General features: G+C 53.8%; 2 protein-coding genes across 15 annotated transcripts in view; one reads left to right on the forward strand and one right to left on the reverse strand.

Moving 5' to 3' along the window:
• MAP4 (microtubule associated protein 4) overlaps positions 1-20,956 on the forward strand; it is a 114,864-nt gene extending 93,908 nt beyond the window's left edge. For 4 of the 10 annotated variants that reach the window (XM_052695007.1, XM_052695016.1, XM_052695010.1 and 1 more), the window contains 10 exons: positions 2,430-2,530; positions 3,402-3,614; positions 5,493-5,670; positions 8,634-8,693; positions 8,835-9,160; positions 11,499-11,627; positions 12,925-13,017; positions 15,307-15,388; positions 16,700-16,812; positions 19,125-20,956. In XM_052695007.1, the coding sequence (XP_052550967.1) occupies positions 2,430-2,530; positions 3,402-3,614; positions 5,493-5,670; positions 8,634-8,693; positions 8,835-9,160; positions 11,499-11,627; positions 12,925-13,017; positions 15,307-15,388; positions 16,700-16,812; positions 19,125-19,310 (1,481 nt within the window). In that variant the 3' untranslated portion in view covers positions 19,311-20,956. Of the gene's footprint in view, positions 1-2,429; positions 2,531-3,401; positions 3,615-5,492; positions 5,671-8,633; positions 8,694-8,834; positions 9,161-11,498; positions 11,628-12,924; positions 13,018-15,306; positions 15,389-16,699; positions 16,813-18,680; positions 18,859-19,124 lie in introns of all 10 variants that reach the window. The other 6 variants (XR_008209370.1, XM_052695009.1, XM_052695011.1 and 3 more) reach the window with 6 other exon arrangements.
• A 1,922-nt stretch (positions 20,957-22,878) lies between these two features.
• The window catches only part of DHX30 (DExH-box helicase 30), a 35,674-nt gene continuing 34,123 nt past the window's right edge, over positions 22,879-24,429 (reverse strand). For all 5 annotated transcript variants that reach the window (XM_052695039.1, XM_052695040.1, XM_052695036.1 and 2 more), the window contains one exon: positions 22,879-24,409. In XM_052695039.1, the coding sequence (XP_052550999.1) occupies positions 24,174-24,409 (236 nt within the window). In that variant the 3' untranslated portion in view covers positions 22,879-24,173. The remainder of the gene's footprint in view (positions 24,410-24,429) is intronic.

Consider the following 24,429-nt stretch of genomic DNA (forward strand, 5'->3'; position numbering starts at 1 on the left):
ACCGTGGTAGCAGGAAATAGAGCTGCTTGCTTGTGGCCCTCAAAAATGAGCTTAAGGTGCTTTATGGTGGGGTCTTCCTCTGTTCCTTTCGACTCAGAGGATGAATTTTTGGGAGTAGTTGCATGAGTTGCTGCATTGAGCTTGGGAAACAGCACCCAGGGGTTTTGTTCTGCATCAGTTCGTGATCCATGAAACAGGGCAGTATGGATGAAATGTAAGAATTCTGATAGGAGAAGAGAACCGAGTAGGCAAAAAAACTCCATCCATTTATATGTATATCAAATATTGGAGGAGAAGCCCCATGTGTGGGATCCTTGGGGTACTCAAAGGACACCATGACAAAGCCTTGAGCAGCCTGCTGTAATTTGGAGCTGTTTTGAGCTGGGAATTGGTCTGAACGACCTCCAGACATCCCTTCCAGCCTTCATCATCCTGCCATCCTAATGTTAAATGGTTACATGCAGCCTCATGGGAGGCTGCAGGGATGCCTGGGGAGCCTCCAGGGTGAAAGTCACAGGGTACTGTGGGGCTTTCTTCTTAGGGATGGTGGGTTGGTTTTTTTCCTTATGTTTAGGAGAACTCCCCATGGTTACTCTGCTTGTAAGCAGGACTTGGTTTTGGGACAACAGGTTAGGAATTACGTGTGGTGTGGGCATCCTCCTCTCCATAACACAGGGCCCTATAGACTGGCGTGGGTTGCAAAGGAGCACGATGCTCATCCAGCTCCAACCCCTGCTGTGTGCAGGTCGCCAACCAGCAGCCCAGGCTGCCCAGAGCCACATCCAGCCTGGCCTTGAATGCCTGCAGGGCTGGGGCATCCACAGCCTCCTTGGGCAGCCTGTGTCCACCAGCACTCCAGGGAGGCCCACTTGGAACCGATGTCCTTGGCGTACTTCTGAGGTTTGCTGCCACATGGGGGGAGCTGAAGGGCTCTTCAGTAACTCTTGCAGACTAATGAACACATCTGATTAAGATTTGGCAGCTTTTCCCAATATCCCCCACAGCGAGCACGAATTCCCAGGCGGTTCAGTGCTCCGGATGGCAGAGTGCACCCTCCTCATTAATGGGTGGGTGGAAGCAAGCAGGCTGGGGAGCGTGTTGGGCTGGTAATTACATGGAAGCAGCACAGAATGGTTCCTCTGCCATTCCTGGGGCTGTGTGCAGGTGGGACCCCCTTATTGGGTGGGACCCCCTTATTGGGGCTGCCATGAGTGGAGCCCTCAACCATCCAGGTTCCCTCCCCCATCCTCAGTGCTGTTCCCAGGTGTGGGTCCATAGCCTGGGCCGTCATCCTGTGCGTAGCTCCATCCACCGATGATGTTGCTGTTCTGAATTAAAGAACTCTGCTCTGCTGGTTGTGTAGGAGCTCTGTGCTCACCCAGTTGCTTGGTGTGTTTGCTGGGGCTGCTCGCAGGGGTCCTGTGCTGTGGTCTGTAGCTGGTAAGGTAACATAGAACAGTGTCTTCTGATGCACTGCAAAGCTTGGCAGCTGCTGGAGTTGGAATCCTGAAGCTTCAGCAATCCACATCCCGAGCAGACGGGCGGCTTCTGTCGGGTGGCTTTAGAATTGCCATCAAGGGAGAGGTTTTGTGCACCACTGAGTGGGCTGAAATAACAGCAGTAATGGCAGCGCAGGGAGGGAAGGTCGTTCCAGTGGTGGCTGATGGCTGAGAGGGGAGATTCCAAACCCAGCTGTGCAAGATGAGCTCTGTGCGAGTGGATGGGCACAGGGCTGTGGTTCCACAGCACGTTTACCAACAGCAGGCACTCGTCCTGGTGTTACTGCGGGTAAAATGGGTGAGAGATGAGGAGAAGTGGGGATTCGGTGGGGAGAAGAAGTAGAAGGGAGCCAACATAGATTAGCTGCAAACCAGGGCTTTGTGGAACCGCTGAACGAGAAAACAGGAAGAGAATCATGGATTTTGCAGAGATACAGAAAACAACGTCCCTCTGTTGGGGTTGTTGTGCTGCTGTCCTTTGGCTGCAGACAATCCCTCGCCTTGTTGTGGGAAGCGGCACTGATGGCTCTGCCTGAACTGCAGGTGATGGGGGATGAGCATCCCAAGGCTCAGCGCTCTGTGCTGGGAGATGGCAGAGCTTCGTTCCAAAATGTAACAGCACTGAAGGATGGGAAAGTTTGCTGGTTTTACTTAACCAAGAGGTTCCCTTCGGCAGCTCCACGAGCCGAGCAATTGGATGCTGATGGCATTGGATGAGCGTTTGTTGGCCTCGTCCTGTAACAGGGAGGATGTTCTTCCCATGGGTGTTCTGGTTTGGGGGTATTTTCCCCAAAATAGCCAACCTGTAACCGTTTCTGTTCTGTTTCCTCTTGTTATGCTGATGAATAATAGGGAAAAAAACAAACCGCCCAGCCAACCACACCAACAAAAAAGGCTCACACTGAAATCTCCATTCTTCTTTTTTGCCAGCAAAACCAGAGGAGCCCAAGGCAGCCGACGCCGTGACAGGGAACGACATCACAGCACCCCCCAACAAGGAGCTGCCCCCGAGCCCCGAGAAGAAGACAAAGGTAAGAAGACAAAGACCTCCCACCTCCACCCCCTGTGCTTCCATGGCTCCCTTTGCTGGCTTTGCTGCTTCTTAAGCCCCAGCCACGAGTTCTGTTTTCTGAGCCACCACTGGGGAACCGTTTTGTTGAAGCAAACGCCTTCAGTTCTGCAGTTGCAACCTGTAGCAGAGTTGGCTGAGGAAGGGTGTAACCATTAAGGGTGAGCTTTTATTTCAAAGGTTGACATCTGCCATGCAGAAGTGGTAAAGATACTCGGTAACAAGTGTGCTGTGCCCATGCTCTCCTTGTTGACAGCATTGCATTTACAATGCAATTACATTGCAGTTAGCACGGAGGTGTCCTGCTCAGGACCCCACATTCCCTCGCCTTCTGAAGCATGGCAGAGCTCTGCCTCCTGCAGCATGCAGCCCTTGGCACGGCCACGTTCCTGCAGTTAGCACAGGGCAGGGAGCACCGGGCCATTGGAGCCAATGGGCTCGGATCTACAGCTTGCCATCCCCCGTGTGCATGTAATTTGGGAAGCAGCATCTTGCTTCCTGCGTGCAGGACTGGATGCCAGGAGCAGCCATCACTAATCCCAGCTTTAGCAACGCTTCCTTCTGTTGCTTCGGATGTCGCTGGAATCAATTTTTAGCAAACTGAATGGCAGAACTCCACTGGGCTCTGAAGGCATCGGAGCTGCTTCGTCGTCATCTCCGTTAGGCTCAGAAAATAGAAAGCTAATTCTTTTTCTTTCATTTTAATTGCCGTTTTCTTATGTTCCTGCAGCTTGATCTTTCAGTTTTACCATGCGCTCTTTTTTTTTTTGTTGTTGTTGTTGTTGTTGTGTTTTCTTTCGATCCCGGATTTTGCTTTTTGACAACCCATAAAGCCTGCAGCATCCACACCAGCAGCAAAGCCCACGGCAACGAAAGCCAGGCCGGCGGCCGCCACCAGCCCCAAACGGCCGGCCTCTGCCACTCCTGGCCCCCACAAAAAGCCCACCAGCCCCACGGCGGGCCCTCCTGCCACCACCACTCCCAAGCGCCCGGCCAGCAGCGCCACGCGGCCCTCCACCCTCACTCCAAAAGAGATTAAGCCAAAGGTAAGTACTGCCGTGCTGTTGTGGGGAGCCCCGAGAGCTTCACGTGCCCCCAGTTCTGCCCAGAAGTCAAAACTAGTGCTGATGGTGGGAGGATAAGGCAGCAGATGTGATTTACTGTGTTAGGAGGCGTGCGGTTGTTGGGCAGTGAGGAGCTGGCGCTGCCCAGAGCTGTGGGTGCCCATCTCTGGAGGTGCCCGAGGCTGGGGGGGGTCCTGGGCAGCCTGAGCTGTGAGGCAGCCAGCTCAAGGCAGGTCTGGAAATGGCTTTCAGCATCTTTCCAACCCAACCATTCGGGGATTCTTTGCCTCTGTGGTCTAAAAGAACCCTTCCAACCAACCATCCTATGGCTCTATGATCTTTAAGATCTCTTCCCACCCAACCATCCTATGGCTCTATGATCTTTAAGATCCCTTCCCACCCAACCATCCTATGGCTCTATGATCTTTAAGATCCCTTCCAACCCAACCATCCTATGGCTCTATGATCTTTAAGATCCCTTCCCACCCAACCATCCTGTGGCTCTGTGATCTTTAAGATCCCTTCCAACCCAACCATCCTATGGCTCTATGATCTTTAAGATCCCTTCCCACCCAACCCATCCTATGGCTCTATGATCTTTAAGATCCCTTCCCACCCAACCCATCCTATGGCTCTAGGATCTTTAAGGTCTCTTCCAACCCAGCCTTTCTGGGATTCTTTGGTTCTTAAAGGACCCTTCCAATGTAACCCAACCATCTATGGCTCTATGATCTTTAAGATCCCTTCCAACCCAACCATCCTTTGGCTCTATGATCTTTAAGATCCCTTCCCACCCAACCATCCTATGGCTCTATGATCTTTAAGATCCCTTCTAACCCAACCATCCTTTGGCTCTATGATCTTTAAGATCCCTTCCAACCCAACCACCCTATGGCTCTATGATCTTGTAGGTCCCTTCCAACCTGACAATTCTGTGTTTCTATGATTACTGACATCAGCTTGCATTAACCCACATAGAGCATCAGGTCTCAGGCATTTAGTTCTCACAGAGGTGAATATGAAACTTGACTGCATTCCCATGATTTTCCTTGTGAGCTGTCACAGAGCACGCAATATATTTTTCTGTTTCTCTATTTCTTGTCATTTTGAAATATAGATACACTGCAAACCCAAGATAACTGTTAAATCCAAACAAAAGCATGGGATGGAGAATTTCAGTATTAATATTGAAGGAGGAAAAACAGTTTGAACACTCCAGTATTTCCCACAGACTGTTTCTGTACGAAGGGCTGGAACTGGATGATCTTTAAGGTCCCTTCCAGCTTATGTCCTTCTACAGCTCTATAGCCATTATAGAACTGTGCCAAGATAACCAGTACAGTGATGGGCTTAGCAAACATTGTAGATTTGTAGTTCTCCTCTAAGAAATCATCCTTGGACAGTTCTTGAAGTGTTTCATCTAAAAGCTCAAGTAAGGCTTCCATGCACAGTGTTAACAGCAGGGAATGTCCCTGGGGTTTTCCCCACCCTGACTTCTGTGGCCTTTCTGCGTCGTGCAACCTGGAGCTTACAGGCATGGAAATGTGGAGCATCCCTCCCCAGCCCTTCACATTCAAACCGTGTAGGAATGGAATCAGCTTTTGCCTGACATCCTGTTGATATTAAGTTGAATTTTAAGGTCTAGTGAATTTTCTGCTCTCAGTGAAGTTGACAAACGAAACTTTCATTCTTCTCTCTGCTTTAATACACATTTGGCCCAAGGTCCTATCTGTGTTCAAGGATTCACCTTCTAGACTTAGCACATGAGAAAAATAAACCTATTTATTTCATGCTTTCTGCTGTCAGACTCTTTGAAGAGGCAGCCAGCTGCTGGCTGTGACAGAACCTGTCTGTTTCCAGGTCACAGATGCAAAGAGCCCGGATAAGAGGACCTCTCTCTCAAAGCCTCCATCATCTGCTGCTCCTCGTGCTGCTGCCAGGAGCACCACTGCCACTCCTCGGACAACGGCCACCTCCCCTGTGACTGCAGCTGCTGGGGCGAAGAGCACCACTGCCTCCCCACCCAAGAGGCCAACATGTAAGCATGCCCTCCTTTGTTTCCAGCAGGTCTCTTTCTATCCAACTGCTGGTTTTTGGTTGAGTAGCACCAGCAGTTCATGCGAAGGGATGTGTCCATCGTGTCGCTGTGTTCAGTAGTCGCTGTGTGGTCATCACCCTGTGACTCCCAGTTGATTAAAATTAGTCTCTTAATAAGCAAGCAAGGTTGATTCGTGGTTAATGCAACTACTGAGCATGTTTGATTTAAGAGTGAGGACTCGGCTGCTGTTTGGTCTGTCTCCAGCTGGAGGCTGGTGGCTTTTCCCCTTGACCAATGCTTGGAGAGCTTGCAGATCACATCAGCTTCACCTGAAACCTGTGTCCACCCAGGGCACTGAGGGAACTTCCCATGAGTTTAACACAGCCAACACAGCAGCACATTGGCCTCCTGAAAGCACTGTTTTTACCCATCTCAGTAGTCTGAGAGATTGAACTTCAGATGAAAAGGTATTGCAGTGTTCTCACGTGGTTGGACCTCATCATCACTTATCAGAATGCCGTGGAATCATAGGATGCTTTGGGTTGGTTCCAACCTTAGATTAGCCAGTGAACTTTTAAAAACCAATGCACATTAGTTGCTTTGCTCTATGAGTCCTAGAGCATGAATTCGTAACCCACATTTCCTGAAGGAGTATTGGTGTTATAACTGTGCTGAAATGTATTACACCAAATGTGCATCCCACATTTTTTTGCTCAGGGGGAAAGTGTAATTAATCCTGCGCAGAGGAAGTGTTGCACTTTGCAAGAGCTGTGTGTCTTCACTCATCCTGTGGACATTCTGTTAGAATTCCTTTTGTTTGCTCTGTTATGCAAACTGCAGCATAGAATGCTTGACACATTTTAATGAGTTCAGCTGAGTTAATTCCTCCTTCCAAAACTGAGATGCAAACAAAGGAGAAGTGTCATCTGCTGACATCTGAAAGGAGATGGAGGCACTGATGCAGAGACAGAGGGAAGCTGTTCCAAGTGACAAGATGTGCAGTGGAAGGGGCTCCTGTGCTATTGAGGCTGTGGGACATGGCCAGTGTACAGAGGGGAAAGCGGGACGGTGGTGGAGACGTGAGGGCAGCTGGAGGGGCTCCACCAGGAACTGAAGCTGTCCTGGGTCTGGAATGCAGAAGGGAGGCAGGGTTGGTGGAAGAGCCCCATCCCTGGAGGTGCTCAAGGCCAGGTTGCATGGGGCCCTGGGCTGCTCCTCTGCTGTTTGGCTCGAGGTTGGCAGCCCTGCCTGCAGCATTGGGTTGGAAGAAGGGGGTCTTTGAGGTCCCTTCCAACCCAGCCACCCTGTGACCCTATGAAAGAAGGGAGGCTTCTTTTGGAAGGGGACAGAGTGATGGTGCTGTGAAGGGTGAATGGTGCTGTGAAGCCTTGAGCCACTGCAGCTCAGGCAGAGCAGATGCAGCTCCAGCAGGGTCCAGTGGAGAGGATGGAGGGCTGGCTCTCATCATGGCATAGCATTAAGCCAGAGAGTAACTTTCTGGCTGAAGATGACATTTCAGAAAGACATCTGCCCTTGATTTTCACACCTTAGAAGCCACGTCCCAGTTTGCCCAAATGTTTTATCATTCTCACTGTATGAAAGTGTGGATGGTGGCTTCTTTGGAAGTTGCATGGCATCGCTTCGTTGGGTGCTGGCAGTCAGTCTCCTATCAGAGAAGAGGTCTGAGTTGTGTTCAGTGCTTGGCCCACCATTACAGACCATTTTCCCACTACTGGGTCTTCAGCATCATGTGCTGCTGATGTGAGTGGGCTTCCAGCACCTGGTCCTTGCTGACAGGAGCGGAAATAATCACAGCTCTTTATGTGTTTGCTCCTCACACCTTTATACTGGGCTGCCCCTGCCCTGCTGCCAGCAATCCTAGTCCTGGGGTCTGGAGGAGGGAGATGCATTTGGTTCAAGAGGACCTTGTTATGTGGCTTTAATTAGCCATCTGTCCTCAAGGCCTTATTAAATTATTCTGGTGTGTTTCATCTCATTAGCTTGTGTCTTATCTGTGGTGTTTAACTGAGAGTTTTTAGCAAAGTCTGGATGGAACGATCAGGATGACCTGACCTGTCATTACCTGCCCCTTTTTTCTGTGCTGATGTGCCATGAAATTCCCCCCCAGCCCCTGGAGAGTACCAAAAAACCTAGGACTGTTACAGGAAATTAAGCGTTATCATTATCAACTCCTTCAAATAAGGTTCTGTTTGTGTATTTCAGTCTGTTTTTACCTTGATGGTAAAAAATGTGCATGGTTTTGTTCTGCTTTGAGAAAAGATGTGTTCCTGGTTTAGTGACCTCTGCCTGGTTGGGTTGTAATCAGGTCAGCATCGCTGGGCTTTGCCCAAAGGCACATTTTCACTTTTGTTATTGATTTTATTTTTATGCAGTTGTAACAGGCACCAAAATGTGCAATAACCTCTGTGCAAGGAAATTGGCATTGGTTAACATTGATCTACCAGCGACACCAAGGTTATGGGTGGACAAGCGTTTGTTTTTGCTGTTAGTTAAAGAAAGGCTTTTGAAAGCAATGAAGCTGGGGTAATGTTGGAGTGAGTGCCATCAGGTTCTGGAAGTTATTTTAAGAGGAGAAGCAGTGTGTGGTGACCTCTGGGGGAGGCTGTGCTGCTCACCTGCCCTCGTTGGCTTTCCCCACTGAAGTATCATAGAATCATAGACTGACCTGGGTTGCAAAGGAGCACGATGCTCATCCAGCTCCAACCCCTGCTGTGTGCAGGTCGCCAACCAGCAGCCCAGGCTGCCCAGAGCCACATCCAGCCTGGCCTTGAATGCCTGCAGGGATGGGGCATCCACAGCCTCCTTGGGCAACCTGTGCCAGTGCCTCACCTCCCTCTGGGGGAAAAACTTCCTCCTCATATCCAACCTAAACCTCCCCTGTCTCAGTTTCAAACCATTCCCCTTGTCCTATCAGTGCTAACCACACGTTCTGCCTTGGGCAGCCATCAAGACCGATGCAAAGCCTGCAGATGCCAAGAAGGCCGCAGCGAAGTCCCCGTCAGGTAACTCTGCTGTTCCCATCTACTCGAATCCTTTATTTGCAGCCGCTCTGTGCCTTCGTGGCCCTGGGGCGCTTTGTGGCCGTGCCATCTGACCCCCCTTCCTTCCCCATCATCCCTCCCATGTCCCTGTGCTCATTGCAGCAGACCTGGCCCGCCCTAAGAGCGCTGCTGGAAGCGCTGTCAAGAGCAGTTCCACCACCCCCACCACCACCAGCACCACCAGCACCGCAGCCGTGCCCGGCGCCGCCGCCAGCCGCCCCAAACCCAAACCTGCAGCAGCCAAACCCACCGCCGCCTCCAGCGCCGCTGCGGATGCAAAGAAACCACCTGCAAAGGCTGCAACCAAACCCAGCGCTGCCCCCAAAGCCCTGCGCCCCGCCAGCAGTGCTGCTGCTCCAGACCTGAAAAACGTCCGTTCCAAAATCGGCTCGACGGATAACATCAAGCACCAGCCTGGAGGAGGGAAGGTACGTTTCTTCTGACTTGAGAACCGTGTGCTCTCTGAAACTGGAGCTCTGAAGCGTTCTGGGTGCTCGCTGCTGGTGTTGGTGGCTGTATCCTCGCTGCTCTTCTCGTGTTTTTGCCCTGCAGAGCTCCTCTTTGGGTTCTTGGTTTGTGCACAAGGCATTAACAAAGCAGTGAGAGTGGTGTACAGAAGGAATCCACCAGAAAAGCCTTCCTGGCACACGTACAGGAATTCACAGTGTTGTGGTTCCGTGTTTGCTGTACATCCTGACAGAAAGTAGTTGGTTTTGGGGAGCTTCAACCTTGTCTGTGTTCCAAAATGTTGCCTTTGGAAAGAGGATTTGAGTCTGCTGGGTGGTACAGGGGTGAAGCAATGCGCTGTGATGCAGGAAATCTGGATTCAGGAGCAAGACCCACAGATCCTTCCCCAGGTGTAGGAGCAGGGACTGTGGTCAACGTGTCGGACCTAAAGCTGAAGTTAATCTGCATCTATTGCTCTTACGTAGAACCACAGAATCATTATGGTTGGAGAAGACCTCTAAGGTCATCAGGTCCAGCCATCAACCCATGCCCACTAAGCCGTGTCCCTAAAGGTGGGGACTTCCAGCTTTCCCAGCAAAGCACATCTGTACCCACAGCAATTCAAGGAACGTGCTGTGAGCTCTGTTGGCAGAACTTTTGGGGTCCCACCAGCACAGTCACTGGTTAAGGATGGGATGCAATTTCTCCACGTGCAGCTGCAGCCCACAAGGTCATAGAATCATGGAGCAGTGAAGGTTGGAAAAGACCACCAGGCCCAAGCATCAACCCTTCCCACCATGTCCCCAAGTGCCACTTCTGCCCTTTGGATGATTTATGGTGGCCACAATAAAAGAAGTGTTGGATGAGCTGTAGGGAGAAGTGCGTGCATAGATAACACTTGAGGCTCTCCATCAGTTATGGGCTTAAATTGCATTTTCACTGCCATGTCAATGGTGCAGGTTTGGGGATGTGCCTGTAGCCCTCTTGTAATCGTTTTGTGGATATCCTTCATCCTAAAATCCTTATTGGATGTTGTCCAGCAGGTACAGCCATCATTGCCCAGCAGCTTGCCTATAGTCAGAGGGCTTCAGATTCCACAAAGTGGAGCAAATTCACCCTCTTACCTTTGCTGCAGCTCTGCTGGAATGAATGCCCAACCCACAGCTTCCACCTGACGCCAAGGGAGCGCAGTTGGTGCTGGGAGCCCAAATCTCCTCTTTGGCACATGGAAGTCAGGGTGTTCTGTGGGGTTCTGTGCCACAGGGAGCATCCAAGTGTGCATGGAATTACCCTGCAGTTATGGGTGGGCTGTGCTCTATCACAGCGTGGTCCCCTGAGCTTGGAGGTGTGGGAGATAAAACGTTCACTCCCCAGTTTCTGGAAGTGACAGCAAGAAGAGCTGCAGAGCTTTGAGGCGAGCAGAATTGAGACCCTTCCCAGCACAACACACTGCAAATTGAAACCAAACTGATGTTCAGAAATGCTTCTGGTGTCTACTCAGAAAGGACACGTATGGCTACTCTGTGCTTTAGACCGTGGTGGGGTCTGGAGGATTGCAGTGCTCTGTGCCTTGCAGGGTTACTGTGTCGGTTCAAGGGATGTGTTTTCACATTCTGTTTGACTGCCCTTTACTTTGTTGCCGTTTTCATAGAGGTGCTACATTTGATTTTGAGGAAAGCTGTCTTTTTTGTACCCTTCCTTACGCTGGATGCTTCCAGGGCATCAAAACGCCTCAGTGCTGAGTGCTGAGGCTTTGCTTCCTGGTGGGTTGGGGAAGGCAGGATCCCTGCTGACAAACTGCTCTGCTCACCTGGATCCAGAGCAGCAGACGAGTGGATATTCTCAGGCAGTTGGTGAATTTTTCTATTATTGCACCTTTTTATTCCATCTTCTGTTTAATGGGATCAGCTACAATCACCTGGGTTAAGCTGCAAAATTACATCAGCTCTTCATTCCCAAGCCTGAGTCCAGGCAGTGTGGGGCTGAGAAACCCGAATGGCAGCACAGCTGTGCGTGGGGTGGAAGCTCCAAGCAAAGCAGATGTGCCAGCAGTGTGTATCCCCCAGGTCTGCACGGTGCCCTCCGTGGGAAGGAGGTGGTCCTGTGCTGCTGTTGGCTTAACCCAAGATTGGGGTCTGTGCTTTCAGTGTGTGATGGTGTCCTCTTGGACTCCCGGCCCTGGTGCTGGGCCCCAGCTGCGTTGCTCAGGTCTCTGGGGGTTGGCAGCTGTGCTGTGTGGATGGGGAGCTGGGATTCCCGTGCCTTCCTGCCCGTGCCTTTGCTGTTGCTGGTTGAAACCATCCATTTGTCTCCATCTAGGGGAAGGTAGAGAAAAAGCCAGAATCAACCGCTGCTGCCCGAAAGTCTGAGCCCAATGCGGTCCCTAAAATGGCTCCAACTAAAACAGCCGTAACAAAAGAGGGTGTCCCCAAACAGCCCAATGGGAAAGTGAGTTCCTTTCAGACTTTTCTCTGTGGGAGATGAAGGACAACATTTCCATTTTGAGTCACTTTCCCTTCTCTTCAGCTCTCCTGCTTTCTCCTGTCAGTGTCACTGTCCCTTGCACAACACTTCTCCGGCTCTTCCCTGGGATGTGCTCAGTAAAACACATGGAGACCACGGTGGTAATGATGCCTCTGCATTCCGTGAGCATTTTCAGAGTAGAGTTCTCCATTTGCCCTTTTAGCCTTAATTTTGAGTCGGAAGAGCCTCAGCACCACTTTTCCCTTAAGGCCACTTTTCCTACACGGCGCTCATTTGGAACCAGGGCCAGAGCTGCAGCTCAGCGCCGTGCATCGCTGTGGATGTAGCAGAGCATGAAGGGCTTCTCCCTCCAATGTTCCCATCCACCGCCTGGGAGCAGCCTGGGGTGTTGGGCAGCCACCGCTGCCCCAGCTCAGATGGATTCAGGGAGAGCCTGTAAGGAGCAGCCAGGGTTTGTGCTCCGTGGAAGGCAGTAAGCCTACATGAGCTCAATGGCCAAAGTGCATTTTTCAGACAGGGTTGCACTGAATCCAGTCTTTCTGAACGGGACGAGTTGCTGGTGGAAACCTGTTACAGTGAGAGTGTTCCTGTGCTTCCTTTCGTGCTTTGGGTTCATCACCTCTTTCCAGCAAGTGCTTGGGGTTCAGCTTTTGCCACGGGGAGCGCTGCTCGCTGTCACTAACCCTACAGACACGTGGATCTGGCGCTCTGACTCAGTTAATTAACCCCTGGGAATCAAAGGCAGCCCGTGTATGCACTGCTTTGGGATTTGGTTAAAAAAAAAATAAGAATAAACAGTCCTGATAGTTTAAGGGGAAGCAGTGCATCTCTCTAATGACCGTAAGACTCATCGGATCAACAGGAAGGAGGTTGTGCAGCCTGCAGTGGGATGTGGGGTCTCTCAGCCCAGGCTTTATGCCCACGGCTGCTGGAGGACATCCCCAGCCCTGCAGGCAGGAGTGTGAGCACAGCCCTGCTCCGCTGGACACGGCAGCCCATGGCTCCCCTGGGCCACCTTTGAGGCCCTTCCACCCCCACCTCCTCGGGCAGTGCCACGCTCTCACACTAACACTGTGCAGCTCTTGTTCCATCCACGTCTTCACTTCTCTCTCGCTCTCCTCTCCGTTGCTTCCACCCCCGTTTCTGCAGTTGCTGTGAGTTTAACACAGCCCCGTGTTTGTCGCCGTTCGGAGCATCCTCTCCAGCCACAACGCTAACCGGTCCTCTCCCTTGTGTTGTTTTCCATTCTGTAACATTCCAGGTCCAGATAGTCTCCAAAAAAGCGAACTACAGCCATGTTCAGTCCAAGTGTGGTTCCAAGGACAATATTAAGCATGTCCCTGGAGGTGGGAATGTAAGTATGGACTCTGGGCAAGCTGTCTTTCTACTAACTCCTGCTCGTGTACTGTGTTGTTGTGTGTCGGTCCATGGATGCTCTGTTCCTGCAGAACGGTGTGGCAGAATTTCAGGGCTCGTGCAAACAGCGTGGGCTGGAGACCCGCATTGGCCGTGGGTGCTGCTGTGGGTGGGTGCTGCTGCAGGCTGACAGCTGCAGCTCCTGACCTCTTTCTCGCCTCGTTTACGCGGTATTAATTGAGCGAATGGAGATGTGCTCAATGCTGACCCCGCACTGTGGATTCCCTCTGCAGTCAGTGGAGGCCCATCAGTCCCCGGCCTGCTTCTGCTGCCTGATGTGAGATGAAATGAGGTGTGCTGAGTCAGATTCGTTTCCCTCTGTGTCTCACAAGAAAGGAGACTTCAGCAGAGGAGGAGAAGGCTAGGAGTCAGCCTTGGAGCTGCAATTAGCTTCTGAAAGTAGAGGCTGCTGTAAAAGCTGCTGGTGTCTCTGGCAGCAGAGCTGAGCTCGTTGAGTGCAGAGCTCACCTGGTGGTGTCCGTGTGCTTGGTTTGCTGGGCTGTATCCTGAAAGCATCTGGCAAAAGAACACAAGGTAACTACAAAACTACACAGGTGCTAAATCATAGACTCATAGAACGGCCTGGGTTGCAAAGGAGCACGATGCTCATCCAGCTCCAACCCCTGCTGTGTGCAGGTCACCAACCAGCAGCCCAGGCTGCCCAGAGCCACATCCAGCCTGGCCTTGAATGCCTGCAGGGATTCCTTCCTGTTTCCATCACATCTGACAGAAATACAGCAACACAAGGATGAATTTCCTGGGCAGAGCCTTTCTTATGCTTTAGTGTTTTTCCCCCCCTTCTTTTAAAGAAAGCAACAGTAAAGCCACAGATTTTCCACCATGCAGGTAGAGTGGGTATTGCTGCAGGTTTAATCAGATGATTTGGAGTTTGCACGTCGTTTCCCTACCCTTTGGCTGTAGCTCCAGAGCTGGATGAGGTGATGGTCAGAGATGGAAAACGTACCAAGAGATGAGGGTCACCTTCCTGCCAGAACCTCTGCACGGAGCACTGGAGGCTCAGCTGTACTCGGCAGTGGGCTCTGAGTGTTTGGCTCTGCAGGTGCCAGCCCTGCTCTTCTCCCATTGCGATCTGAACGCGGCGACTCATGTTAGAGTTGTTACACCTCCAGTGAGGTAGGACTGTTTGGATCCCCAGGAGATGTCAGATGACTGCATGGAATGAAAGACGTAGGGGCTGACTTTGGAGCAGGGGGGTCTTTCACCCACCTGGAGCTGCAGGGAGGAGCCTTAAGGCCTCAAGCTGGGCTCAATGCATTGCAGATCACAGCATCACAGAATGGCCAGGGTTGGAAGGGACCTCAAGGATCATGAATCTCCAACCCCCCACATGCAGGGCCACCAACCTCCTCGTTTAATGCTAAACCAGGCTGCCCAGGGCCCCATCAACTTGGCCTTGAACACCTCCAAGGATTGGGGCATCCACAACCTCTCTGGGCAGCCTGTTGCCATGAACCCATGGTCAGTGAAGAGATCTTTTTAGAGCAGAAGGACCCCAAACCAGTGACTCCTCACCTGCACCACTGTGCTAACATAGAGAAGATGCTTTGCCCCAAATTCAAACCGATGTCTGTAAGAGATGTGTTGGAACATTTGGCTCATTATTGGTTTTGAAGGTGGTTTGCTGAGCATGGATGTGTCACGATCTTATGGCTGCATCACCTCGATGTTTTTTTCCTGAGAGATTTTCTCTGCCGGTCTCAGATCACTGATAGAGTGAGGTTCAGCAGTGATGGGAAGCAGCTCCCACGCACTGCTTGTCTCTGAGGGCAGCTTGTTCTCTCCAGTTGTTCCATCTGGGCACGATCATTGAACCGCAGAACCATTGCAGTTGGAGAAGCTGAGATCGCTGAGCCCAACCTCCGCTGAGCAGACGGGCTGGGGGACGTGGCAGTGAGAGCAGCTCCTCTCTGTCCCTCTGCCACGGATGTGCCATGAGCACAAAGCATTGCTGGTTCTTGTCCATGTGTCAGCTTTGACCTGCCTTCAGTTTCTCTCTGCTCCCATTAACTGCTCCGGCTTGGTGCAGGTCTACAGGTGACGCCAAAGCGTGGGGAGTTCAGCGGCTGGGAGGTTGGGGTGGGTAAAGAACCCAGTGCAAAGGGGTGTGGGTTCAGGAGGTGCCAGGACCCCATGGGGGGAGGCGTGTTGGCCTCCAGGTGCCCAGGAGTGGTTCTTTGTGTTCAGTTCTTTCTTTCTGTCTCTCCAGGTGCAGATCCAGAACAAGAAAGTGGACCTCTCCAAAGTGTCCTCCAAGTGCGGCTCGAAAGCAAATATTAAGCATAAGCCAGGTGGGGATTTTACCATTTCCTCATTGTTTGTCTGCAGAAAGTGAAGTCATTTATGCACTGCCCTGCAGTACTGAAGTAGTTCAGGGGCTTTGTTGCTCCCAGGCCGTATTTCCAGAAGGGCTGCCTGGGTTCGTAGTGGTTTTGAGTGCAGAGGAGGGATGGGAGATGCCTTACCCTGGAGGTAACCCACTGAAGTGCTCGGATAGGCACCGTGGCTGCTTCTGGGGCGTGGAAGCTTTATTCACACTCAGATTGCTCCAGGGCTGTGCGGGGGAGCCATGGGAGGATGAGTGCCCTCTGTGCAGGTGGTAGAGCAGCTACGAGGGAAGTGTCAGCCTCCAGCTCAGCAGAGCTCCTGATTTATTTGGGCTCTTCGGTGCCATATTATGAGATGAGGGTGCAGGAACTGTTTGTTCCCCACTGAGAGCACAGTGACAGCCTGCAGCCTCCAGGCACCACGGCTGGCAGCACACTGTGTCTCTGTAGCATCCTGAAGCGTGGCCAGCATGCTGCCTTGTGCTGCTATGGCTCTGTGTGGGGGCAGCTACTGCACGGAGGACTGATGGCAATGGCTCATCCGTGTGCGAGGGATGAATCTCAGTGACCAGAGCTGGAAGCCATGATCACACACTTGTCTCTGTGTGCTCCTGGTGTTTCCTGGCCCCCTCTGCCAGCACGATGGGTTGAAAGCAGTTCAGCCGTACGCACAGAGCTCCACAGCTGAACACATCACAGCTCCCACGCTGAGAACATGGGGCCTCCAATGTGACCTCTGCTTGTTCAGCCATCTCACGATGAGCTCTGTGCAACAATGCTGCCCTTGTCCTGGGGTGAAAGCAGAGTGATCCATCCAGAGCTCTCTGCTGTCAGAGCTTCTCACTGGTTTGCTCGGTTGGCTCCCACTGTTGGCCACACCAAGGTGGTGCCAATGGGGGAACTGCAGCCACCCACATTGCTGAAGGGCTGTGGTTGTTTCCTGACCTTCGGTGCCCGTCCATCTCCACATGTGCCCTCAGTGTCCCCTCCATTTCCACCTCCTGCCATGGTGACACGTGGCTCTGTGTGTCGCTCACAGCGGTGGGGTGGGAATGGGAATGCACAGGGAGAATTTGGGAACCAATCTTAGGCATATTTGCAGCCACCGGATTCTGTGGCATCGTTGCCTGTATTTCTGTTGTGGGCACTTCCACAGTTGGACTTCATGTTTGCACGGTGGAATGCTGGGGGTTCCTCTGCGGGTCGGGAGGGGACATTTTGGGTAGAACCATTCAGAGCCCCCCATGAATTCACTGCTGCTCCATCTTGTCCTAGGGGGAGGAGATGTCAAAATCGAGAATCAGAAGCTGAACTTCAAGGAGAAGGCCCAAGCCAAAGTGGGTTCTCTGGACAACGTGGGACATTTGCCAGCAGGAGGAACAGTGAAGGTGGGTGCGGCGAGCTCTGGTACATCGGCGTGGGGCTGACATTTGGATCTTCTCCTTCTCCTGCTGTTATTGCAGCCCAGCCTCTCCACCCCGGCCTTTTATAGCCACCTCTTTCCGTAGCCTGCTGTGAGCCCCAGCAGTATGACTCACAGAGAAGAGCTGTGAACACACTGGCAGCCTGAATGGGTCCCCGCTGTGTGTTACGTGCAGGGCTCGAGCTGCCCCATCACATCCCTCCTCCAGGACCCTTAGCACAGGCTGTGCTCTGGGCTGTGGGATGTCAGAGGAGCTGTGCAGGACTTCCTCCCCTTCTCCTTTTGCTCCCCAGTGGAACTGCTGAGACCCCAGCTGCTATTGCTGGGAAATGGCACCAGCAGCCCGTCCCGCAGCTCAGCCCAAAGGCCCTTTGACTGAGGATTTGTGCAGTGTTGCTGTGACTCACAGCTTCTCCCCATGAAAGCAGAACTCGAGCTGCCCCCTTCCTGAGCTCTGCAAATTGACATCTTCCTTGGGGAGGGGAGAACCAAGCTGTGGGCTTCTGTGTCCCAGAGTGCTTGGAGAGGTGCTGGGAACTGCAGCCTCGTACATCCACTTGTGCTGCAGCTTCTCTGCCAAATGCTGCTTCTGAATGGCAAAGCTGGGACCTGGCTGTGCCCCCAGCAGGAGGGGGGAGCCCTGGGAGCACCGAGCCCTGCGCTCATCCCAGCATCGCTCCGTGGAGCACCTGTGGGTGCTGGAGGGACCTCAGGCGCTGCTGGGTTGGGCTGTGGGGGTGAACTCTGTTCCAAGAGCTGATGCTGCCCTGGAGGGCAGGGAGCAGTGCTGCACTGAGCCCCGTTAACACGTGGCAAGAGGTGACTGCTGGGATGTGCCGGGACTCTCCCATCTCCAGTCCTTTGTGGAACCCTCAGACTGACAGAATGGGCTCGGCGAAAAGCTGAAAGCTGCTCTGGGAGAACTGCTGCATTGGTTGGGGCAGAGACCTCAGTGCAGTGATGCATGATTGCTCCCCTTTGTTGGGGTCCCTACCCATATGCTGGTGCTGTTTGCTGCCTGTCGAATCTTAGCTGGTCTGCATTAGTCTCATTTTTCCAATCGCCATTGGAGCTGTGGGTGCCCTGGAGGTGCCCGAGGCCATGGCTGAGCCCTGGGCAGCCTGAGCCCTTGGGATGGGGCTGGGGGTTCCCTACCAAAACAGCCATGCTGTGATTCCATGGCTCAGTGATCTTTAAGGACCCTTCTAGCACAGCCATCCCGTGGTTCTGTGATACGGAAGGTCATGGCCGTGCAGCAGCAGTCCTTGTTCCTCATGGAGGGGCTTTACAGGGCAGGGGCACAGAATAAGAGCAGAGCTGCTGTGAACTGAACGCCAGCAGAAGCTGGTGACTGCAGGTGGGATTTGGGGCAGAGCAGGACAGGGGCTTCTCTAAAGGCTGCCTTCCTGGGCCCAGTTCTTGTAGTCCAGCATCAAAGCTTGGCCATCCAGGTTGGGGATCCACTGCGTTTCCTTTAGGTCTGGTGTATGAATGCATCCCCGAGAGCCGGTGGAAGCCCCTTCATTGCAGGCACCCGAGGTCAGGGGCTGGGCTCTGAGCACCCGCTGGGTTGCAGGGAGTTGGGTTGGGGGACCTTCAAGGTCCCTTCCAACTCCAGCCTTTGGTCCTGTGAGTCCGCAGGGGGGGTCGGCTCCTCGGAGCTGCACTCATCAGTTTGGCTCTGGGCCCGCAGAGCTCTGCCCTCCATCCCGGCTCCGAGGGGGCGCTGAGCCCACAGGGGAGGGCGGAGGGGCTCAGACGTCACCCCCCGGCGCCCCGTCTCCTATTGACCGCTCCTGTCGTCCTCCCCACCCCATTGTTGTCTCCTTGTAGGCTGAGGGCAGCGCGGAGCCAGAGCAGCTCCCGCCAGCCCCTCAGAACGGAGAGGTGCGAGCGGCGCAGGCAGGCAGCGCCCTGCAGGAGAATGGCGTAGGGCCGGCGGTGCCCACTGCCCTGAGCGGTGGTGACCAAAGGGAAATTCAGAGCTTCGAGACTCAGATACAAGAAACAAGTAAGTGCCCGCGCTTCTCATCACGCTGCCGGGGGGTGGGAGAGCACCGGTCGCACCCCGCTGTCCTCCCAGCGTGGAACTGTTTGTAGCGACGGCCGTAGGGCTCCTGCTGTTGTTTTAACTCAGAAAATTGCCTTTTATCTTCCAGGCATCTAACGATGACATTCTGCTATCGTCTCCCGTCCCCTTCTCCCCCTTCTCTCCTCTCCCCGTCCCTCGCCCCCCCCCCCCCCCCCCCCCCCCCCCCCCGCCCTTTGTCGCTGCAGATTGAATCCCACAGGCTGACGTTCCGTGAGAAGGCGAAGGCGCGCACCGACCACGGAGCGGACATCGTCGTCGCCTCCAAACCCCCCACCCTCCCCAGCAGCACCTCTGCCAGCGACAGCCCGGCCTCCCCGCCACCGCCGCAGCCGCCGGCTCTCCCCGCCGCGCTCCCGCAGCAAGGCTTGTGACCCCCCGCCCCGCGCCCCGTAACGCAGCTTGGCTCTCTTCACGCGGCCTCCGGCTTCACGCGGGACGGGGATTTGCCCAGCGGCCCCCTCCCCTTGGCTTTGGGGGTTTGGGGGTCGGTGCTGTGCTGTCCCGGGGGCTCCGGGGGGAGCGCGGCGGCGGCCGGGCCGAGTTAATAGGGATAAGCTGTGATTTCTTTCTTTTTAAGAGAACCCCCTTTTCCTCCTCGCTGCTTCGTTCCCTGACCCCATTGACGCTGTTACCACACACGTTAGGGCTGTTTTAACTGTTGACTTTTACCTTTTATTCTTTGTGACGACGTGTTGATGATTTATCGTGCTACAAACCCACACCGAGGTTCCTTTCCTCTTTCCTTAACCATAGCAGAGTAGGGACATTAACCGCTGCTGCAGTGCTGCTTCTTACTGACATATCCAGCAGTCGTAACTTTTGTTGTTGGTTGGTTGTTTTGTTTTGTTTTCTTTTTTTTTTTTAATATTTTAAAAACGATGGAGCAAATTCATGGGATTAAGCCATGTCCGAAAGAGAAAGGCGTAGGGATGTGTTGAAGGAAAGCTTCTTGGTGAGCAGCTCGGGCAGAGCTGTGTTGGCTGCAGCCGGACGCGTTGCGTTGGTGCCGGCCCCGCTGTGCGGCGACGTTGGGTTGGCTGTCGGTTGGATTTTGGCTGGTTGTTGGGTGTTGGTTGGCTGTTGGCTTTTGGTTGTTGGTTGGTTGTTGATTGCTGGTTGGATGTTTGTTGGTTGGCTGTTGGCTTTTAGTTGTTGGTTGGCTGTTGGTTGGATTTTGGCTTGGTTGGCTGTTGGCTGGTTGTTGGATGTCAGTTGGCTGTTGGTTGTTGATTGCTGGTTGGCTGTTGGTTGGCTGTTGGTTGGTGGTTGGCTGTTGGTTGGCTTTTGGCTGGTTGTTGGATGTCAGTTGGCTGTTGGCTGTTGGTTGGTGGTTGGCTGTTGGTTGGTGGTTGGCTGTTGGTTAGTTGTTGGTTGGTACAGCCCAACTCGGGCTCATTCTGGCTGGAGGCTGAGCACGGGCTGTGCAGCTCTGTGGGCTCCTGGGCAGCTCCATGGCTTTGGGGCAGCTCTGTGGATTTGGAGCAGCTCTGTGGGTTCTGGGAAACCCCGTGGTTGCAGGGCTTGGAGTGGGGCTGGGAAGTGCAGAGGGTTTGTGGCTGTGGAGCCGGGGAGGTGAGCTGCTGCGTGAGGCCGGAGCTCCTCGTTCCGTGTTTGCAAAATGACACTAAAAAAAAGATGAGATGTAAATAAAAGAAAAAGAAAAAAAATAATAATAATAATAAACCAGAAAAGCCGTTCTTGGGTCGTCGAAGTAATTTAAAGAGAAAAAAAAAAGCAAAAAAAAAAAAAGCAAAAAAAAAAGAAAAAGCAGAATAATGAAACACTGGGATCAAAGTCAATGGAGGGGAGCAGGCGCTGCCGGGGGCTGCGCGGAGGGGCGGAGGGAAGCTGATGGCTTCTCAGCTTTGTGGGAACGGTTCTTGGGGAAGCCGACAACGACACGATAACCCGGAATCTGTATTTACACACAAAGATTCTTATTGCACTTGTATTTTTTATATTAAAGTTTGCATGATTTCTAATAAAATGGCATTAAAATGTACTAGTTTGCATCCAAGTCGTCTGCTAGTTTCATAAGTGCTTTTTTTTTTTCCTCTGGATACAAATTGAAACGAGCAATGCAGATTTGCACCTGAGCGGGGCGGTTATATATACCCACAGCCCTGCTGCCTTCCTCCTCCTCCTCCTCCTCCTCCTCCTCCTCTTCACCACCTCCCCCCTGTGCCCCCCCAGCTCCACTGAGCTCCTCCTGCCCCACTCCCCCCCCAGCCTCCTGCACACCCCCCAGTATATATCACTGCCCCTCCGCTGCCGCTTCCTTCTTTCCATTGCTAAATTCTGAACACCAGAGCTCCATCTCTGCAATCCATCGATACGTATTTTTTATTTCTATTTTTTTTTTTTTTAGTTTTTTTTTCCAGCACTTTTGGAATAGGGCTGTTGGAAAGAGGGGGCTCAGGGCAGCTCAGCCCCTCCGCCTCTCCTCCCAGAGCCGGACCGGAGCGCGTGTGGGGCCGGTGCTGCTCTGAGTCCCCATAGAGGCAGACGTGGCCCCGCTCAGCTCCAGCACTGCTGTAGGAAAGCGATGGCAACGCTGCACTTTATCTTTGCACTGCGTTGGGTCGCTGTGCTCGCTGTGCGACGGCTGCGGTGCCGCTCGGGGCAGCGCTGATGTCGGGAGGCGGCTGCATGCAGTGCGTTGGGTTTTGGCCGTGCATGGAGGCTGCTGGGGGCAGAGCAGGACAGGGAGCGGTGCCTGGAGCTGCCCGAGGGCTTCTGGAACCAAAAGTCTTTTGGGGAGGGCAAAAAAAAATCATCCTGATTACTTTTAATGGAGTTGTGGTTCGACTTTGATGCAACGTGAATGTACGGCCGCGCGGTGCTGAGCGTGGGGCCCGGCGTCGGCTGCAGCGATGGCACAGCGCAGTGCTGGCGGTGGTGGAGATGCTGAGTGCAGGGATGCGCGCTGAGCGCTGTGCCCTGGGCTCGGGGTGGGAGCACGGAGGGGCTCAGAGCGGCCAAGCGGCTGTCGGCCCCCAGGGGGTGTCGTGTCATTGCCGGTGTGGTTACTATGGGCCTTTTTCTACTGTACAAGCAGTTTACTGTCCCGGCTGCGGACTGAATGTAGCGCGCTCTGCTGCCCCTGGGCTCCCCCTGGCTCTCAGTGGTGGCGTTTGGGCAGAATTTCTCAGCAGCGGCCCCCGGGTCTGGGCACAAAGCCCAGGGCACAGCGGAGGAGCGCTCCGTCCTCCACCCCATCCCCACCCGGCTTCCCCGCGGCGCTGCCCGTGCCATCCCTGCACACAGAGCCTCGCTGGCCGCCAGCTGGTGTCTGGGATCCATCAGACACGGGGCTCCTCCCGCACCTCCCGAGCGCTCAGCATCGCTCCGTCACCCCGGGACGTGGGGCAGGATGTGGGGCAGCGCGCGCAGACGCATTCGGCCCCATGTGGGGCGAGCGCAGCTCCAGGCTCCCGGCCCTGGGCAGTCATAGAAGCCCTCTGCCTCAGTTTCCCCACCCGTGGGGGGGACGATGCGTACCTCACTGTGAGGAGTGCGGGGAGCGTTGGCTACGTGTGATGTTTCCTCATTATTTTGTGCTGTACGGAGGTTGTGCTGCAGCTCCAGGGTCGGAGCCGCACAGCAGTGGGGCAGAGGGTCGGGGTCCCCCCTGGGGGCAGTGGGGCAGAGCTGCTCTGTACCCACGCAGGGCTTTGCGTGTCTGTCTCCCGAGCACCATTTCCTGATTTGATGTTGTGATTCTCTTCCTATTGTAAACGAGTTGAAATAAATAAAGCTTCTCGATGTTGCCCTCAGCGTGGCTGCGTTGTTTGTCGGGGGGGAGGCAGCTGGGGGCCCTTGGGGGGCTTCACCTACAACTCTTTGCCCCATAGGCTACAATGGAGAGCACCCAGCCCCCCAACCCTGCCCCACGTACAGCCCCGCTCCCATTGAACAGAAGGACGAGGACAGAGGCCGTTACTACTCTATCCCTTTTTATTGTCTTTAATCTATGTTGTAAAAAGATCCAGTATCACATAACAGCCACTGAAGTATCCCAATATCACACTAGTTCTGAACCATTTAGACAATAGCTTAGTCTTTTTTTGTTTTTAAACCTGCTGGAAGGGAAGAAAAAAAACAAAAAAAAACCAAACAAAAAAAACCCAAACCCATCCTGCCCCTCATACAGGCTGAAAGAAACAAACACCGCTCAACTCAGAGTGACAACCTCAAGCAAGTGAAATGAATGAGTTCCGCACGCTGCGCCCATCGCCGCCCATCAGTTCGCACGGCCGGGGCTGCAGCTCCGCTCCTAAAAGGCCGTGAGGAGGAAACGAAATCGCAGTGCAGAACAAAAAGGGGCCCCGGCGCTGACTTCAGGTACAAAGAGCGTAAGAAATGGTGAATAAAAACAAAACGTGGGCCCTCAGCATCGCCCCTGCACTGCCCGCGGCCCGCAGGGGACGAACGGAACGAAGCCTCACAACAGCCCTGTGAGGTAGGTGGCACCGACAGGGACCGAACTCCAGAGCTCCTTCACTGCAGTGCCGTCCCCGTCCTCCTCCTGCAAACGTGGTCCCCGCTCGTACAAAACAAAGGCTCTGTGCCTGTGCTCCTGGCCGCCTGCAGGAGCCGCGCTCGCAGGCACACTGACAGCGACAGCGGGGTCCTGCGGTGCACAAGGCCAGGGATCCGAGCTCCTGGGCACGGGGAGGACGAGAAATCATACAAAAATCATAAGAACAACGCAAGAGACAAAAAGTACAGGCAGGCCGGGAGCAACGAGTCACGTCTCACAGGGTGCCAAGGCCCCGCGGATCCCAGGCGTCACCGATCCCGTGCCGAGCGTCGCCGCCGCGTCTTCCTTCCCTGTGCCGGGCTGGGAGCCGTGGAGCTGCACTGCTGCTGCTGCTGCATCCGAAGGCTGAGATCCGCATTCCAGAGCTGGAGCTCAGCTCTGCCCAGCGCTGCTCCCTCCCGGCCCTGTGGGGATGGGCAGAGGACGGCGCAGCCGCAGCCTCGTGGTCCAGTTCAGGGTGCGCGGCGCCCATCGGCTTCCAGCGGCGCTTGTGGTCCGGGCGGGCGGCGCTGCGCTGGTTGTTCCTCCTGGTGACCATGCGCGGAGCCGACAGCAGGAGATCAGACAACATTAATCTTCTAGGATGGAGAGAGATGACTTCACAAGGGATAAATAGAACTTTTATTTAAATAAACATTTGTGAACATCTTTATACAAATTACAAGTCCCCACAAAATCCTCCGGCTCCGCCTCAGGCGCCGAAGCTGCCGGGAGGGCCTTTGAGCAGATCCACCAGGATGTCGAGCAGCTGGCTGTGCTGGTGGTGCAGGTCGCCGGGGATGGCCGCCATCTCGTAGCACAGACACGTCTCCACCATCTTGGAGAGCGAGACGCGGAAGTCGCGCAGCAGGCGGATGGTGTAGGAGTCGCCCTCCAGCACCAGGAGGTCGCTGTCCGTCAGGGAGACGGTCGCTCGCCAGCCGTCGTCTTGGTGGGGAGAAGAGAGC

This window comes from Tympanuchus pallidicinctus, unplaced genomic scaffold (assembly GCF_026119805.1).
Source record: "Tympanuchus pallidicinctus isolate F22 unplaced genomic scaffold, pur_lepc_1.0 scaffold3, whole genome shotgun sequence".
Classification (NCBI taxonomy): domain Eukaryota; kingdom Metazoa; phylum Chordata; class Aves; order Galliformes; family Phasianidae; genus Tympanuchus; species Tympanuchus pallidicinctus.